Source organism: Schistocerca gregaria, chromosome 2 (genome assembly GCF_023897955.1).
Source record: "Schistocerca gregaria isolate iqSchGreg1 chromosome 2, iqSchGreg1.2, whole genome shotgun sequence".
NCBI classification, from domain to species: domain Eukaryota; kingdom Metazoa; phylum Arthropoda; class Insecta; order Orthoptera; family Acrididae; genus Schistocerca; species Schistocerca gregaria.
Genome location: NC_064921.1, coordinates 873,451,840 through 873,468,386, shown reverse-complemented (window position 1 = coordinate 873,468,386; position 16,547 = coordinate 873,451,840). Strand labels below are relative to the sequence as shown.

Here is a 16,547-nt window from a genome sequence, read left to right as displayed (position 1 = left end):
GACCTTCTGCCTGACCCATCAGCCTACCACCACCACCACCACCACCTACTCCAGTCCAGTCACAAAAATCACGTATTCCATCAAAGGCAAGGCTACGTGTGAAACGAGTCATGTGATCTACAGGTTAAACTACAAGCACTATGCTATGTTCTATATTGTGTTCGTCATAAGAATAAACCTGATGAAAATATTACACTATGTAGTTTTCTGTGTTTGCTTGAATCTCATTGGATTTCATTTCATGTGGAGCAGAAACCAAGCCATGTCGAGTATAGTCAGGTGTGATCATAGGGATATGTTTTATGCTGTGTTACAAGCACATAGACTGAGCCATTATTCGGGGTAACTTTTTTACTGGCACATTTAAATTGGACAGCACTGGCCGGCCACCTGGTCCAGCTGATCGGTAATGAACTGCGCACTTGCAGTTCAGATGTAAAAAGAGATGAGTTGAGAGTGTCCGTTAATTGGTAAAGAGAATGAAATAATATTTGGCAAAACTCCAGCACTACCACACACTTCTTAGGTGTCCAAATAGAATGCACAAGATTCTTCATTCTCATCTAACATAGTATTTTAAGAAACCATCGCTCCTGCAAGACGCAACTTGCCCTTTTTTTACTTGATATCTTGCGAACAATGGATGAAGGGTACCAGACGGATGCCATATTCCTTGACTTCCGGAAAGCGTTTGGCTCGGTGCCCCACTGCCAACTCCTAACTAAGGTACGAGCATATGGGATTGGTTCCCAAACATGTGAGTGGCTCGAAGACTTCTTAAGTAATAGAACCCAGTACGTTGTCCTTGATGGTGAGTGTTCATCGGAGGTGAGGGTGTCATCTGGAGTGCCCCAGGGAAATGTGGTAGGTCTGCTGTTGTTTTCTATCTACATAAATGATCTTTTGGATAGCAATGTGCGGCCGATTTTTGATGATGCTGTGTTGTACGGGAAGATGTCGTCATTGAGTGACTGTAGGAGGATACAAGATGACTTGGACAGGATTTGTGATTGGTGTAAAGAATGGCAGCTAACTCTAAATATAGATAAATGTAAATTAATGCAAATGAATAGGAAAAATAATCCTGTAATGGCAGTTGTGGGGAAGGCGGATAGTCGTCGGTTCATTGGTAGAATTTTGGGAAGATGTGGTTCATCTGTAAAGGATACCACTTATAAAACACTAATATGGCCTATTCTTGAGTACTGCTCGAGCATTTGGGATCCCCATCAGGTCGGATTGAGGGAGGACATAGAAGCAATTCAGAGGCAGGCTGCTAGATTTGTTACTGGTAGGTTTGATCATCACGCGAATGTTACGGAAATGCTTCAGGAACTCGAGAGGGAGTCTCTAGAGGACAGGAGGCGTTCTTTTCGTGACTCGCTACTGAGGAAATTTACAGAACCAGCATTTGAGGCTGACTGCAGTACAATTTTACTGCCACCAACTTATATTTCGCGGAAAGACCACAAAGATAAGAGAGATTAGGGCTCGTACAGAAGCATATAGGCAGTCATTTTTCCCTTGTTCTGTTTGGGAGAGGAACAGGGAGAGAAGATGCTAGTTGTGGTACGAGGTACGCTCTGCCACGCACCATAAGGTGGATTGCGGAGTATGTATGTAGATGTAGATGAACGGGGCCAACAATGACTGAAGAGAATTGTTCAGTGTGACAGAAGTGCATCCCTTCCGCAAATTGCTGCAGATTTCAATGCTGGGCCATCAACAAGTGTCAGTGTGTGAACCATTCAATGAAACATCATCAATATGGGCTTTTGGAGCCCTAGGCCCACTCGTGTACCCTTTATGACTGCACTACACAAAGCTTTATGCCTTGCCTTGGCCTGTGAACACTGACATTGGACTGTTGATGACTGGAAACATGTTACCTGGTCGGATGAGTAATTTCAAATTGTATCAAGCTGCTGGATGTGTATGGGTATGGAGACAACCTCATGAATCCATGATCCTTGCATATCAGCACAGAACTGTTCAAACTGGTGGAGGCTGTCTGTAATGGTGTGGAACATATGCAGTTGGAGTGTTATGGGACCCGTGATACATATAGATACGAATTTGAAAGTTGATGTGTACATAAGCATCATGTCCAATCACCTGCATCCATTCAGGTCCAATGTGCATTCCACCCCACACATCCAGAATTGCTCCAGAGTTGCTCCAGAAACATTATTCTTAATTTAGACACCGCTAGCCATCACATGCCCCAGGCATGAGCATTATTGAGCATATCTGGGATGCCTTGCAAGGTACTCTTCAGAAGAGATCCCCACCACCTCATATTCTTACGGATTTTTGGACAGCCCTGCTGGATTCGTGATGTCAATTCCATCCAGCACTGCTTCAGACCTTAGTCGAACCCATGCCACGTCACATTGCGGCAGTTCTGGATGCTTGTGGGGGCCCTTCACGATATTAGGCAGGTGTACCAGTTCCTTGTGCTTCTTATATTCCATAAAACTAGAAAATTTCCCCTGTTCAAGCAATTAATCCCCTTATAACATATAGTCTGCTTACTAAGACACACATTCTCTAAACTAAAAACTCCTTCCGAACAGGCCTTGGAAGGCCCAACGGTACTGACTCAGCACACAGGCGTCACTGGATGCAGATATGGAGGGGCATTTGGTCAGCATACTGCTCTCCTGTCAGTTTGCGAGACTGGAGCTGCTATTTCTCAATAAAGTAGCTCCTCAGTTTGCCTCACAAGGGTTGAGTGCACCCCGTTTGCCAACAGCACTCGGCAGACTGGATGGTCACCCACCCAAGTGCTACCCCAGCCCGACAGCGCTTACTTCAGTGATCTGAAGGGAATCGCTCTTACCACTGTGGCAAGGTCGTTGGCATATATTCTGTACATTGGATAAAACAAAACTTAGTAAATCTTTGTTATCGAGGTAGGTTTGATCCCAGATGATTCCCTGGGATATGCTCTGCAACACATACTTACGGAAGTATAATTGAATTCATTATTGCCCTGTTCTCAGTTCAGGCGTTTTAAATGCTGAATGATATTTGCATACTTTTATCGCTGCTGGTTCACTTAATGCCACGATTGGGTAACAGAGATCAGATGCCTGCCTCTTCTTTTTTATCTAACTTTTTCAAAGTTACAGACTGTCAGTTAGTCCAACTTAGTATTTCCATCTGTTCATTCAAGAGCTTGCTAGTTATCTTGGAGTAAATAAAAAAAATTAATGATGGTGTACTACCCTTATAAACAGTGTTAAATACAACACTTATTGCAGAAAGGTACTTATAATTCTTTACAGAGATAGTGTCCCCTTCACTCCTCTTTTGGTGTTGGTCATCCTTTTGGTCCATGCCTACTTTTCTCTTACACAAATATAGTGTACATTATCTCGTGCCATATGAAGCATCTATCTACCTTGCATTTTATGTAATCTAGACCCTACTCCTTTTGGTATCTAAGACCCATGTCTACATCTTGAATTTGAACGTCCACTAAGGCTGCTCAAGAGCAGACCTCCAAGTGTTAAGAAACTGGAATCTCGGACATTCATACACCTTCTTCATTTGAGTGTAGCTTGGATGTTACCAGGTCATTAGCTATGGTACATGCTTATATTGGCATGTGTAACCCTTCTCTGTTTTATGTGATGTCAGTAACACCTCGTTTTTTTGTTCCCTGTGAAAACATGAATAACAGCCAAGTATTATTTGTTTCTTAATTGAACTTTGCATCAGGGGCACAGTGGCACAATTATATTTTGCATTGTTAATATCTAAACTTAAATATCATGCACTTTCTAAATTAAACTTATTCATAGATTTGGTTGACACTGTTTGTGTAATTAGCTCATTAATTTTATCTAATTCATCTTATTCTTACTTTACTTTTTTCATGCTCTAATAGCAGTATCTAATATAATGTAGTGTGTAGAATATGTTGAAGAAACAATACTATTTAATCACCAGTTAAACCATTAGTTTGCTAATTGCAATGCTGCAGTGGCAACACTGGTTCCCGTCAGATCAGCCAAGTTAGTGCTGTCGGGCTGGGCTAGAACTTGGATGAGTGACCATCCAGTCTCCCGAGTGCTGTTGGCAACTGGGGTGCACTCAGCCCTTGTGTGGCAAACTGAGGAGCTACTTGATGGAGAAGCAGCGACACCAGTCTCGCAAACTGACATACGGTTGGAAGAGCGGTGTGCTGAGCACATGCCCTGCTGTTTAACAATTTTCCACTTATTAGTAATAAATCGCATATGTAGAGCGTACAGTGTGTGACACAATGTGGGTAATCCTTGTTGAATGTTCCCAAAATTTAGCTAGTGACCTAGAAAATGCCCAAAAAATACTTTGTGTTTTCATCTCCCTCCAGTTTTAACTCTGGAAATGGATTGGAAAAACTTGTTCCATTTCCTAATTGCAGTTCCTCAATTATCTCTCCTGGCAGTCTGCTACTCCTCTTTTGTTTTTGAAGCTTGTCCCAGATTCTCTGGAGTTCCTCACCATGCCTATCTGAGAGTGCTTTCATACTGTGTTGTATTGGCAGTTGATTCGAATTTCTTTTGTGCTTTCTGCTTTTCTAAGTCAGTTAATTGATCCTCCAAAATACCAAAGGCGGAATTGGGAATAACTGTTAAATTTGATTATTTGGTTTGTTCTAATGCAGTAAACCTCAATTGTGTGTCTGAGATTTGTTGCTGTACTGTTCTAAATTGCTCCATCACAAATTCTTGCATTTTCATTATTTACTTTATGAAACTTCATTGACCTGTCTTACTAGATCGAACGGTTTATGTATCTTGTCATGTAACTCCCCACTTAACATCCTAATTTCAGTTTGTAACTATGTAATTTTAGCATTTATTTCTTTTTTCTTTGTAGAGATTCTCTATTGTGTGTCCCCGAACTTGTTTTCGTCCCAGCAATAGCACTGATTCCAGTAGGCAACGCAATTCATTTCTTAAGCCAGTAATACAAGAAATTTAAGTTTTGACATATACTCTTATTCCTTTAACCATTCAGAGTCATTTGTTGCCATGACTGTACTAATTGCTGGCGTGCACTAACAAAATCAGTATCACCAGTTCCTAACTCGGTGCCTACTTCTGCAGCACCACAAAGACTCTGTACATACCTAAGAAAGGAAAATTTTGGTCACTCAAACCTGTTGTGATCACATTAGCGTAAGTATACATGGGAGCTCGCTTTCAAATACAGCTCACCAAAGATTGAGAACATCTCTTGTCATCTCAAGTTGTCAGTGAGAAGTTGATATGCCAGGCGAGGCAGACCACGTCGCCCGCAATTAGTCATTTTGCGACTGCAGCCTGGGTGGAATTTTCTGCCAATGCAACTGTGGTTGACTGCAGGTGTGTTGGCACTGTGCCAAGGAGACGATAGCAGCTTACAGGTAACTCATATATAGTTTGTTCTTCCCATATGTGTACTTATGTGCTCCTTTAATGAAGTCGCTCTTGAGGGATTCGACAATATCCCTGCAACATATTTATTTTTTGTAGAATTCGTGTATTTGCAGCACAAACAACAGTTGATACACTGTCAGAAATCCAAGTTGTTGCCTCCATTGCTGTGTACTGACAAAACTGTTCTTCTTTGATCCTTTTTTTGCATTTTTAATCAAACATATTCTTTTTCTTTCAATTAAATCTTCTTACCCAGTGGCACAAGCCCATCAAAAGTCTTGTTTCAAAAGGTGCCTGAATGTCATAAAATGAGCAAACTGTTGTTCAGGTGTCTTATCGAGGTAGACTATGTATAAGTTATTGTGGTCACCATTACTTACCTGTAATAACTGTTTGGCTGGACCGTGTTGCTGTATCTTGAGGCAGCAGACTCTTGAAGAGGCCAAGTCCTTGCCAGCTGGTAATCCCAAATGCCAATCACTGCAGAATAAATTCTCGTGTTCCTTCTTTATTGTGTGTGTATTTCACCTCAATTACATACATTCCACGTTACAGCATAAAATTTAACAGGGTTCATAATACGTATTAGCCTTTGTCATTTCCGCTCTGTATGGCATCTCTGAATTTCCCTGACAACTGATGTTATGATCATTGCCATGCATGTCAAGGTTCTGTGATTTGCAGCGGACCTCTTGGGTTGTACATTGTTTGCAAAAGGTGCCAGAATGTCATAAAATGAGCCAACCATTGTTCAGGTGTCTTATCGAGGTAGACTTTCCTTGCCATTGCAGTCTACATTTTGTATCCTCTCTACTTTAGACCATCATCAGTTATTCTGCTCCCCAAATAGCAAAACTCCTTTACTGCTTTAAGTGTCTCATTTCCTAATCTAATTCCCTGAGCATCACCCGACTTAATTCGACTACATTCCATTATCCTCGTTTTGTTTTTGTTGGTGTTCATCTTATATCCTCCTTTCAAGACACTGTCCATTCCGTTCAACTGCTCTTCCAAGTCCTTTGCTGTCTCTGACAGAATTACAATGTCATTGGCAAACCTCAAAGTTTTTATTTCTTCTCCATGGATTTTAATACCTACTCCGAATTTTTCTTTTGTTTCCTTTACTGCTTGCTCAATATACAGGTTGAATAACATCAGGGAGAGGCTACAACCCTGTCTCACTCCCTTCCCAATCACTGCTTCCCTTTCATGTCCCTCAACTGTTATAACTGCCATCTGGTTTCTGTACAAATTGTAAATAGCCTTTCGCTCCCTGTATTTTACCCCTGCCACCTCAAGAATTTGAAAGAGAGTATTCCAGTCAACATTTTTAAATGCTTTCTCTAAGTCTACAAATGCTAGAAATGTAGGTTTGCTTTTCCTTAATCTGTTTTCTAAGATAAGTCGTAGAGTCAGTATTGCCTCATGTGTTCCAACATTTCTACAGAATCCGTACTGATCTTCCCCAACGCCGGCTTCTACCAGTTTTTCCATTTGTCCGTAAAGAATTGTGCGTTAGTATTTTGCAGCTGTGACTTATTAAACTGATAGTTCGGTAATTTTCACATCTGTCAACACCTGCTTTCTTTGGGATTGGAATTATTATATTCTTCGTGAAGTCTGAGGGTATTTTGCCTGTTTCATACATATTGCTCACCAGATGGTAGAGTTTTGTCAGGACTGGCTCTCCCAAGGCCGTCAGTAGTTCCAATGGAATGTTGTCTACTCTCAGGGCCTTGTTTCGACTCAGGTCTTTCAGTACTCTGTCAAACTCTTCACGCAGTTTCGTATCTCCCATTTCATCTTCATCTACATCCTCTTCCATTTCCATAATATTGTCCTCAAGTACATCGCTGTTGTATAGACCCTCTATATACTCCTTCCACCTATCTGCTTTCCCTTCTTTGCTTAGAACTGGGTTTCCATCTGAGCTCTTGATATTCATACAAGTGGCTCTCTTTTCTGCAAAGGTCTCTTTAATTTTCCTGTAGGCAGTATCTATCTTACCCCTAGTGAGATAAGCCTTTACATCCTTACATTTGTCCTCCAGCCACCCCTGCTTAGCCATTTTGCACCTCCTGTGGATCTCATTTTTGAGACGTTTGTATTCCTTTTTGCCTGCTTCATTTACTGCGTTTTTATATTTTCTCCTTTCACGAATTAAATTCAATATTTCTTCTGTTACCCAAGGATTTCTACTAGCCCTCGTCTTTTTACCTACTTGATCCTCTGCTGCCTTCACTACTTCATCCTTCTACTGATTTCTTTCCCCCATTCCTGTCAATTGTTTCCTTATGCTCTCCCTGAAACTCTGTACGACCTGTGGTTTAGTTAGTTTATCCAGGTCCCATCTCCTTAAATTCCCACCTTTTTACAATTTCTTCAATTTTAATCTACAGTTCATAAGCAATAGATTGTGATCAGAGTCCACATCTGCCCCTGTAAATGTCATTACAATTTAAAACCTGCTTCCTAAATCTCTGTCTTACCATTATATAATCTATCTGATACCTTTTAGTATCCCCGGGATTCTTCCATGTATACAACCTTCTTTCATGATCCTAAACCAAGTATTAGCTATGATTAAGTTATGCTCTGCGCAAAATTGTATCAGGCGGCTTCCTCTTTCATTTCTTAGTTCCAATCCATATTCACCTACTATGTTTACTGTCGAATTCGAGTCACCCATGACTATTAAATTTTCATCTCCCTCCACTACCTGAATAATTTCTTTTATCTCATCATACATTTCATCAATTTCTTCATTATCTGCAGAGCTAGTTGGCATATAAACTTGTAGTAGGCGTGGGCTTCGTATCTATCTTGGCCACAATAATGCGTTCACTATGCTGTTTGTAGTAGCTTACCCGCACTCCAATTTTTTTATTCATTATTAAACCTACTCCTGCATTACCCCTATTTGATTTTGTATTTATAATCCTGTATTCTCTTGACCAAAAGTCTTGTTCCTCCTGCCAGCAAACGTCACTAATACCCACTATATTTAACTTTAACCTATCCATTTCTCTTTTAAAATTTTCTAACCTACCTGCCCGATTAAGGGATCTGACATTCCACGCTCTGATCCGTAGAACACCAGCTTTCTTTTTCCTGATAATGACGTCCTACTGAGTAGTCCCCGCCCGGAGATCCAAATGGAGGACTATTTTACCTCCGGAATATTTTACCCAAGAGGACGCCATCATCATTTAACCATACAGCAAAGCTGCATACCCGCGGGAAAAATTGCGACTGTAGTTTCCCCTTGCTTTCAGCCATTTGCAGTACCAGCACAGCAAGACCGTTCTGGTTAGTGTTGCAAGGCCAGATCAGTCAATCATCCAGACTGTTGCCCCTGCAACTACTGAAAACGCTACTGCCCCTCTTCAGGAACCACACGTTTGTCTGGCCTCTCAACAGATACCCCTCCGTTGTGGTTGCACCTACGGTACGGCCATCTGTATCGCTGAGGCATACAAGCCTCCCCATCAACGGCAAGGTCCATGGTTCATGGCGGGGTAGTAGAATATATTAAAACACAAAGGGCTGTTGAATCAGCAGTCAAGTCCCAGCACTGTAAATAAAGTGAAATAGTGTTGGTATAGTTAGGCTGGGTGCATATTGAGGATGCCAGAAAACAAATGTGTACTATTGACATTCAGAGGGGCTGTGGATGGGAACAGGAGACACGGAGGCCTCAGACGATGTGGAAAGACTACATTGATAAAGATGCTGAAGAAATGGTTCTTGCAAAGAAAGTGGGTATTCATGAATGGCAATTGTCAAAAAAAAAAAAAACATGGACAACAGCGATATAAATCCAGCATGTGATAGCTAGTCTGAAGCAACTAGTAAGAAGAATAAGAAAGAAGGGTTGGACACAAATTTTAAAAACAAGCTTAATTGAATTTGTGAGATTTGATAAGATTTGAAGTCATCACATATTATGGAGCAGTGTAAGGTAAGTGAAAAACAAGTATCTCATGTTCTTGCCTTTGTCGTTGTTGTTCCTAACCCCCACCCCCATATCTCTCCCCCCCCCCCCCCCCCTCTGTCTCTATCTGTGTCTGTCTGTCTCTATCTCTCTCTTGGCCCTTCCCTCCTGCTTTTCTTGCTATCCAGTTTCCCTCTTACTATATTCATCAGTCCCTCACATCCTTCCTGCCTCACTCCACATTCTACCTCTTTACCCCCCCCCCCCCCCCCCTTTACCTTCATGCTCTGTTCATCATTTCTGATTTTCCCATGTACATTATTCCTCATCCTACCCTCTTTTTCTCTCATACCATATTTATCAGCTCCCATCCCAACCCTCCCCCCCCCCTCCCCCCACCAACCATATTACCAAATGCCTCTCTTGCACACTTTCTCCAATTGCCCTTCTCTCTCATCTGCAATCTCAAACTGTAATAATATCAACATAAGACTTGATGGACATTTCAATTCATACAGTTTTATTTACTACATACAGTATCTGAATATATATTTCCAGAACTAGTTTTGAGGCATATTTGTGGTTCCAATAGTCAGTTCACTCTGAAACCACATGCTGTGAATGGTGGGTATTCTTACTATTTGGTGAATAATTATCACTGAAATATGTTTATTTAATTTTTCATATCATGATGATATGAATAGAACAATGTACTGCTTTGAAGTTTATTATTCAAATTATACTACTTTGATTTTGGTATATAATGTTGTTACAGGATTCAACATTGAATAAAGAGCCAATGGTACATATAAGTTCACCAACACTGAATGCATTCACCATGGACCAGTGGTTTGTTGCTCGCAACATGATAGAGGCCGATGATGATGATGTTCAAATAGTGGATGTATTTTGCCGACCTCGTCAATCTAATGATAGGACTGCCAGTTCAGACCAACCTGAGGAAAGGCAACTAGATGCAAATGGTTCATCAAGACCTACCAGCAAAATTGATGATGGCAAAGCTGGGTATGAAATTATGTCCAGTTTATCTCTATATGAAGTTGTTAGTATTAAGCGAGGATATTATCAAAATAACATTCTTTCATTGATGTCCAAAGATGAGTGAATATATCAGATTGCAGCTGATTTTTTTAACAGTAATTGCCCTAGTGTAAAAGGTAAAAATATATGCATAAGTTATTTTGCGCACCAAGTGTCGGTAACTTTCCAGAAGGAAATTCAAGTAGGTTGTTTCTAATTATCTAGTACTTCTCACACTGACAGTAGAGTAAACTTTACAATATAATATAAAAGAACAGAAGCTGTTACCAAGTTACAGGAACTCAATCAACTCTAGGATAGTTGTCCTGATTGTAGAATTACCATTATATTCTGTAAATGATAATGTTCACAAATTCATTAATGTATTTGTTTTCATTCATAAGTGATACAATTTCATGACAAGATTAAATGCCTTTCTGCTAAGAAAGTGGTTTAGTTGCCACTCCTCAAAAGACTGGAGATCCTCCACAACAGTTAATAGAATGTTTATTGAAATCAAATGCTGTAGTTGTCAGTTAAGCTGAAATTTTATTCACATAACTAGTTTCAATTAAAATACAAATCATTCTCGTGTGTATTAAGCACAGCCACACAGCAGAAAGTATGAAGTAGAATTAAATGCCTTAGTTTGAGAAGAAGTAAAAATCATTTTAGTATGTGATTACTGTTCTTTGCAGACCATTGAATACACTTCAGAATGATTCATAACTCTGCCAAAACTGGTTTTGTGAATGAAATCGTCACTTAATTAACAACTGGAGCCTTTGATTTCAATAATTATGATTTAAGTAAAATCTATTATCCATACAAAAAACTTGCTTACAACTTTTCAGCTGGGAAAGGAGTGGGTACAGCAACTTGCAAGGTTCTACTTGATTCTGTTGGTTTGATGACCATGGCCTATGACTCTAAGACATAGCCTATTTACAACCACCCTGTAATACCTCCCACACAAGTACATTCACACAACTCCTCATAAGAGAAATGTCTCTAAAAGCAGTTTCAGTTGTAATGCCTTTCCCTTCATTTTAAGAGACTTAATTAAAGTTAGAGTGAATTCATTTTATTGTCATTAATATTTAAATATTCTTGACATACTGTTGGTTAAAAAAGGGGCCAATACATTTCAGAAATAATAGTTGCAGTTTTTTGTTTTGCCTACTGGCTACCTCTTTTGGTACACAGACTCTCTTCAGGCCATCCCCTGGCGTACATCGTCACACTTTTTGATTTAAATAGGACAGATCCTCGGTAAACACAAAGTGCAACTGATATTTCACCCTCCACCAAAGACTGCAGCTCTCTTGGTTTCCGTTAAAGATGATTTGGTGCTTCGGAAGCCTGGGGTTTATAAGATCCCCTGTGAGTGCAGCTGTTCATACTTCGAACAGACAACACATTCAGTCCGGGAGAGATGCACAGAGCACCGCAGGTACACCCGTCTCTTACAACCTAATAAATTTGCGGTGGCGAAACACTATTGACACTGGGCACTCTATGGTGTGTGATAATGTCGAAATTTTAGGCTTGACTTCATCTTTCTGGGACTCTATTTGGTTGGCGACAAATATAATAAATAGAGATAGTGGCTTTAGCTTGGACAAATCATGGAATCCAGCAATTTCTGTAATTAAATCACAAAGATGTCACAACAGTACAGCTCTTCGTGACACATCGATATCGCCGTATGGATCGACTGCGCAGCCATAGATTTAATTTCCATGCATATGTTACACCTCTTTGCTGCCTATCTACATCTCTGGCACCTTGTGTATCTTTGCCCAGATATGCAGTGGTTCGGTCCTCGGGTTTAAAAGGACGGAGCAAGTGCTGGAGCGCTAGTCACCTCGGCTCACTCTGAAGATGGGTGGGCGGTATTCAGCTGAAATATTAGAAGAAGAAGAAGCTGGATTTATACAGCTGCATGCCCAAAATTTTATGGAACACTTAGAACAATTTCACGTGGTCCTCTGTCCCTACAGTCCGTCATAATCACGACTCTCCTAGTCGAACTGGTATGTTAAAATCTCCACTTAAAAATATAATGTGACCAGGAAATGTACATGAAATATTGAAGTTTCCCATCAACTCTTTCACCACTAATGCTGGTGAGGCAAGAGTCTATAAAAGCATCCAATGACCATGTTTGATCCGTCTTTAACACTTGTTTTCACCCAAGTTATTTCACATTTGGAATCTGTACTAATCTCGCTAAATATTATCATATTTTTTGTGTGGTTATAAACATGCTTCTGCCACCAGCCTTTAGCCTATTCCAATTGGGATTTAGAATTTCGCTGCTGCTGAATTCTGGTTTCAGCCAACTTTCTGTCCCGAGAACTCTGTGGGCATTGTTACTGTTTATAAGTGAGATTAGTTCGAGGACCTCCCCATGGGTGCTCCTGCTGTTAATTAATACTGTGTCAACATTTTCTTTTTCCAGTCTGCTGTGATGGAATGCTACCCTTTCTGGACTGAGAAGACATCTCATCAAGGCTGTCAGAGATTTCTCTATCCTAAAAAAACCACATGTGCTCACCACCTACACTCTACTACCCTCATAGCCACTTCCTGCTTGCAGTGTATGTGTGACCTATGAAAGAGAACCTGACAATTCTGCTCCTGATAGTGGAGGTCAAGAAATTTGCATCTGATGTAATTGCAGAATCACCTTAGACTCTGGTTTAGACTTTCCACTCTGCTCCAAACCAGAGGACCGCAATCAGTTCTTGGAACAAAGCTGCAAAACAATAGCTTTGCTTCCACTCCATGGGCGAAGCTAGCTGTCTTCACCCATACAGTCAGCCACATGTGGGAACAGAGGATGGCCTCTGAACTCAGACAGTAGTCATCATTTGTGCTTATGTGAACTGCAGTTTGCTGCTAGCTGCACCCAGTGTGCTCAGTCCCTGCTGGCAGAGCATCCTCCACATCTTGGATGAGACCCCCACCCCCGGCAAGCATACAGAGTGGATACTGGCCTTCTTTCCTGATCAGTCCACTATTTTCCTGAGGGGCTCCATAACCCACCTAAAACTGGAGTTTCCAGTGACAGGCAATCACACCCTCTGCGTTTGTCTGGACATCTCAGTAAGATTGACCACAGTCCAAAAGGTGAGGTGTCCCATGCTGGCTCAGACATACTTTCAGCAGCAGGCAGTAACTCAAACCTTATTTTAAGACTTAAGGGGACAGCCATGTGGCTGGCACTTATGTTACCCTACAGCCCACAGATTTGCAACCCCACCTCTCATCACAAATCACTGTCAAGTAACCTACAAATCCAGAAGTTAAATGGTAGCTATTCAGAAGCATATTTTTGTAGATACACCAAATTGTCACATAAATGTTAACTGAGTGATTACCGGGAGCAGAATTGATGTAGGTGTTGTTTATTTACTTGTTGACCAGGACTCTCACAGCGGTGTTAGCATGTTCACATTTGGCAACTGACTTTCACAATGAAGATGATATGCACTTCCTTCCCGACTACAGACCGACTGTTTTGGATGATGTCAATTATTTAAAGAGTAGGGTATCATCAAATAGTTGTTTCTCAACTACACAATCATTTCAAATACTGCTAAGTTACATTTTGCAACTCACAGAAGACTGTAACTATTAACAATAAATTTATTTATGAAATATTTCATGGTCTAGAAATTTAGAAAAGTTTATGAAGCCATTTTGTACTTCCACATTGGGAATAATCTATCCACAAGTGCAAGTGCCATATTGAAAGTTATGGTAAATTATGCAAAACTCATAATTAATGGCTTAATTATTTAATTAATTAAAGATGTATGCCACATTGTGTATAAAAATCAGTTCAGTGATATTACAATCGGAAAGGTCGGCATCCAACATACACAGAAGCAAAATCTGCTATGTAAAATGTACCTGCTTCTGGACTATTGTTATTTATCTTGTAGGTTAATTAGTTTCATAGAATTTGAACTACTTTACTGTAAAGTCAGAATGTCAGTCTGTATAATGAACGCCATCACTAAATTTGTACTAGCTCACGTGATATCTAATTAGTACTGCAATAGTGAGGTTGCTAGTCCCCCAACGGGTACCTCCCCAGGTGGCAGATAGTGGAAAGCCTCTCAGATATGGGTGGCACCGGGGAAATGCAATACCCAGGGTGGACCAAAACGAGCAAAGTGATTGCGTCTGTACTCTAGTGGAGCAGCCTATCAAGGGCGTCTGTTCCCCATGTCAGGGGTGGCCTGGAAATTATATCGCCAATCCATTCTGAAGCAAGCATGGCAATTATGCTTCTCACCTTTGAGTCATGATGTGACATTAAATTAAATTTTCTGGAGTAATAGCCCCACAGTCGGATCTTTGGGTGGGAGCAACTTTGATTTCCAAACACCAAGATGTGCTGAGAAAAAGATGCAGATTTTTCAAGTCTGTACATATAGCTGTCGCTCTCTAATAGACAACAACAGACTAGAAGAGATCTAGAAAGAGCTTACAAAAATCAACTAGAGTATGGTTGGTTTAAGCAAAGGGGAAGACTGTCTCTGTTTGCACTCCTGCAACTTGTTCTACTTTTGTGGCGACCCAGAAGAAAAACTCAATGGAGTTGGGTTCTTAATTAACAAGAATATCACTGATAGAGTAGCTATCTTAGAAGGAACTTCTAAGAGGATAACTCAAATGGTCCGTAAGGTGTCGAATAAGTATAAAATACAGATTGATGAGGTGTAAGCGCCCACCTCAAGTCACGCTGAGGAAGAAATAGAATCTTTTTATGAAAGCCTGGTAGCACCTGTAAAAAAGGTAGCAATTGTCACTTCCAGATGGTTATTGGTGATTTTAATGCAAAAGTTTGCACCAAGAAGCAAGGTGACACAGTGGTGGACAACTAAGGGATTGATGACCTAAACGATTGAGGTGAGAGATTAGTCCAGTTTTCTGAGTACACCAATAAGTCCACCATGAATACATTCTTTAAGAATCAGCTTGACCAAAAATGGACTTGGAGGAGTCCAAATTTCAGTGTCAAAAATGAGATAGACATTATTCTGTCAAACAATCTGCAGATTGTAAAAGATTTATTGGTGCTAAATCAGTTCTACACTGGCAGTGATCACTGTCTGGTGCGAGCAAGCATCGAACTCAGTGTAAGAGATGAAAGGAATAAACTTATGAAAGGGAAGAGAAGTGTAATCAACCTCAAAAAGCTGGAAGAACATTCGTCTAAATTCCAAGAAGTCCTCCAAAGCAAGTTCCACATGACTAAAGATGGAGATTTGGCAGAAATGATTGTTTCAAGTGCACATGAAGTTGGTGGCCTATGCCAAAAGAACAAACAACCAAAGAAATTCAGTGCCAAAACTGAAAATCTGTTACAACAGAGGAAGAAAATGAAATCCAAACCGGTTGAGACATGGTAGCGTATTCTGAACCATGTAAGGCATTGTGAAGAGAAATGAAAACTGACCTACAGAAATTCAGTGAAGACACCTTACGAGCAAGCTCATAGAACAAGACAAGCTTTACGTCAGCCAAAACGAAAACTCACAATTGGTAAAAAGCAAATTATTGCACTTGATGGAAATGACAGTCGAATCACTGAAAAGGAGATGGTTTTGAAGTTCACCAGAGACTTTTATAGCAATTTGTATAGCAAACCAAGGGAAAATCAGAGTGTATCTAAATTAAATGATGTACCTAGTGTTCCAGATATACTCCCATTGGAAGTCAGGTGTGCTCTAGATAACATGAAGAAGGGAACAGTGGCGGGTGGTGATGAGCTCAGTGCTGACATCATGAAACTGGCAGGAGAGGTAACAATAAATCACTTGGCAAAAGTATTCACTTCCTGCCTGCACTATGCTTCAATCCAACTATCGTGGAACAAGGCAAAGATTATATTTATACTCATCCTATCAGCCTGCTCTCAATTTTGTACAAAATTTTCACAAAGATCCTGTTAAATCGAATTAGTTCCATCCTAGACTCGGCCCAACCTGTAGAACAAGCAGGATTCCGAAGCAGTATTAGCATTGTTGACCACATTCTGACAGTTAGTGAAACTGTTAGTGAAACAAATGACAACTGCCGCTCTGAACTGCTTTTGTTGATTTTGAAAAGGTGTTTGACTCCGTTAGACATATAGCTGT

At 40.5% G+C, this 16,547-nt stretch overlaps 1 protein-coding gene across 1 annotated transcript in view; it reads left to right on the top strand.

Annotated features, from left to right (window-relative positions):
- LOC126335272 (uncharacterized) overlaps nucleotides 1-16,547 on the top strand; it is an 83,394-nt gene that overhangs the window by 27,787 nt on the left and 39,060 nt on the right. Inside the window, exon 3 of the mRNA XM_049998330.1 lies at nucleotides 10,124-10,374. Within this exon, the coding sequence (XP_049854287.1) occupies nucleotides 10,124-10,374 (251 nt within the window). The remainder of the gene's footprint in view (nucleotides 1-10,123; nucleotides 10,375-16,547) is intronic.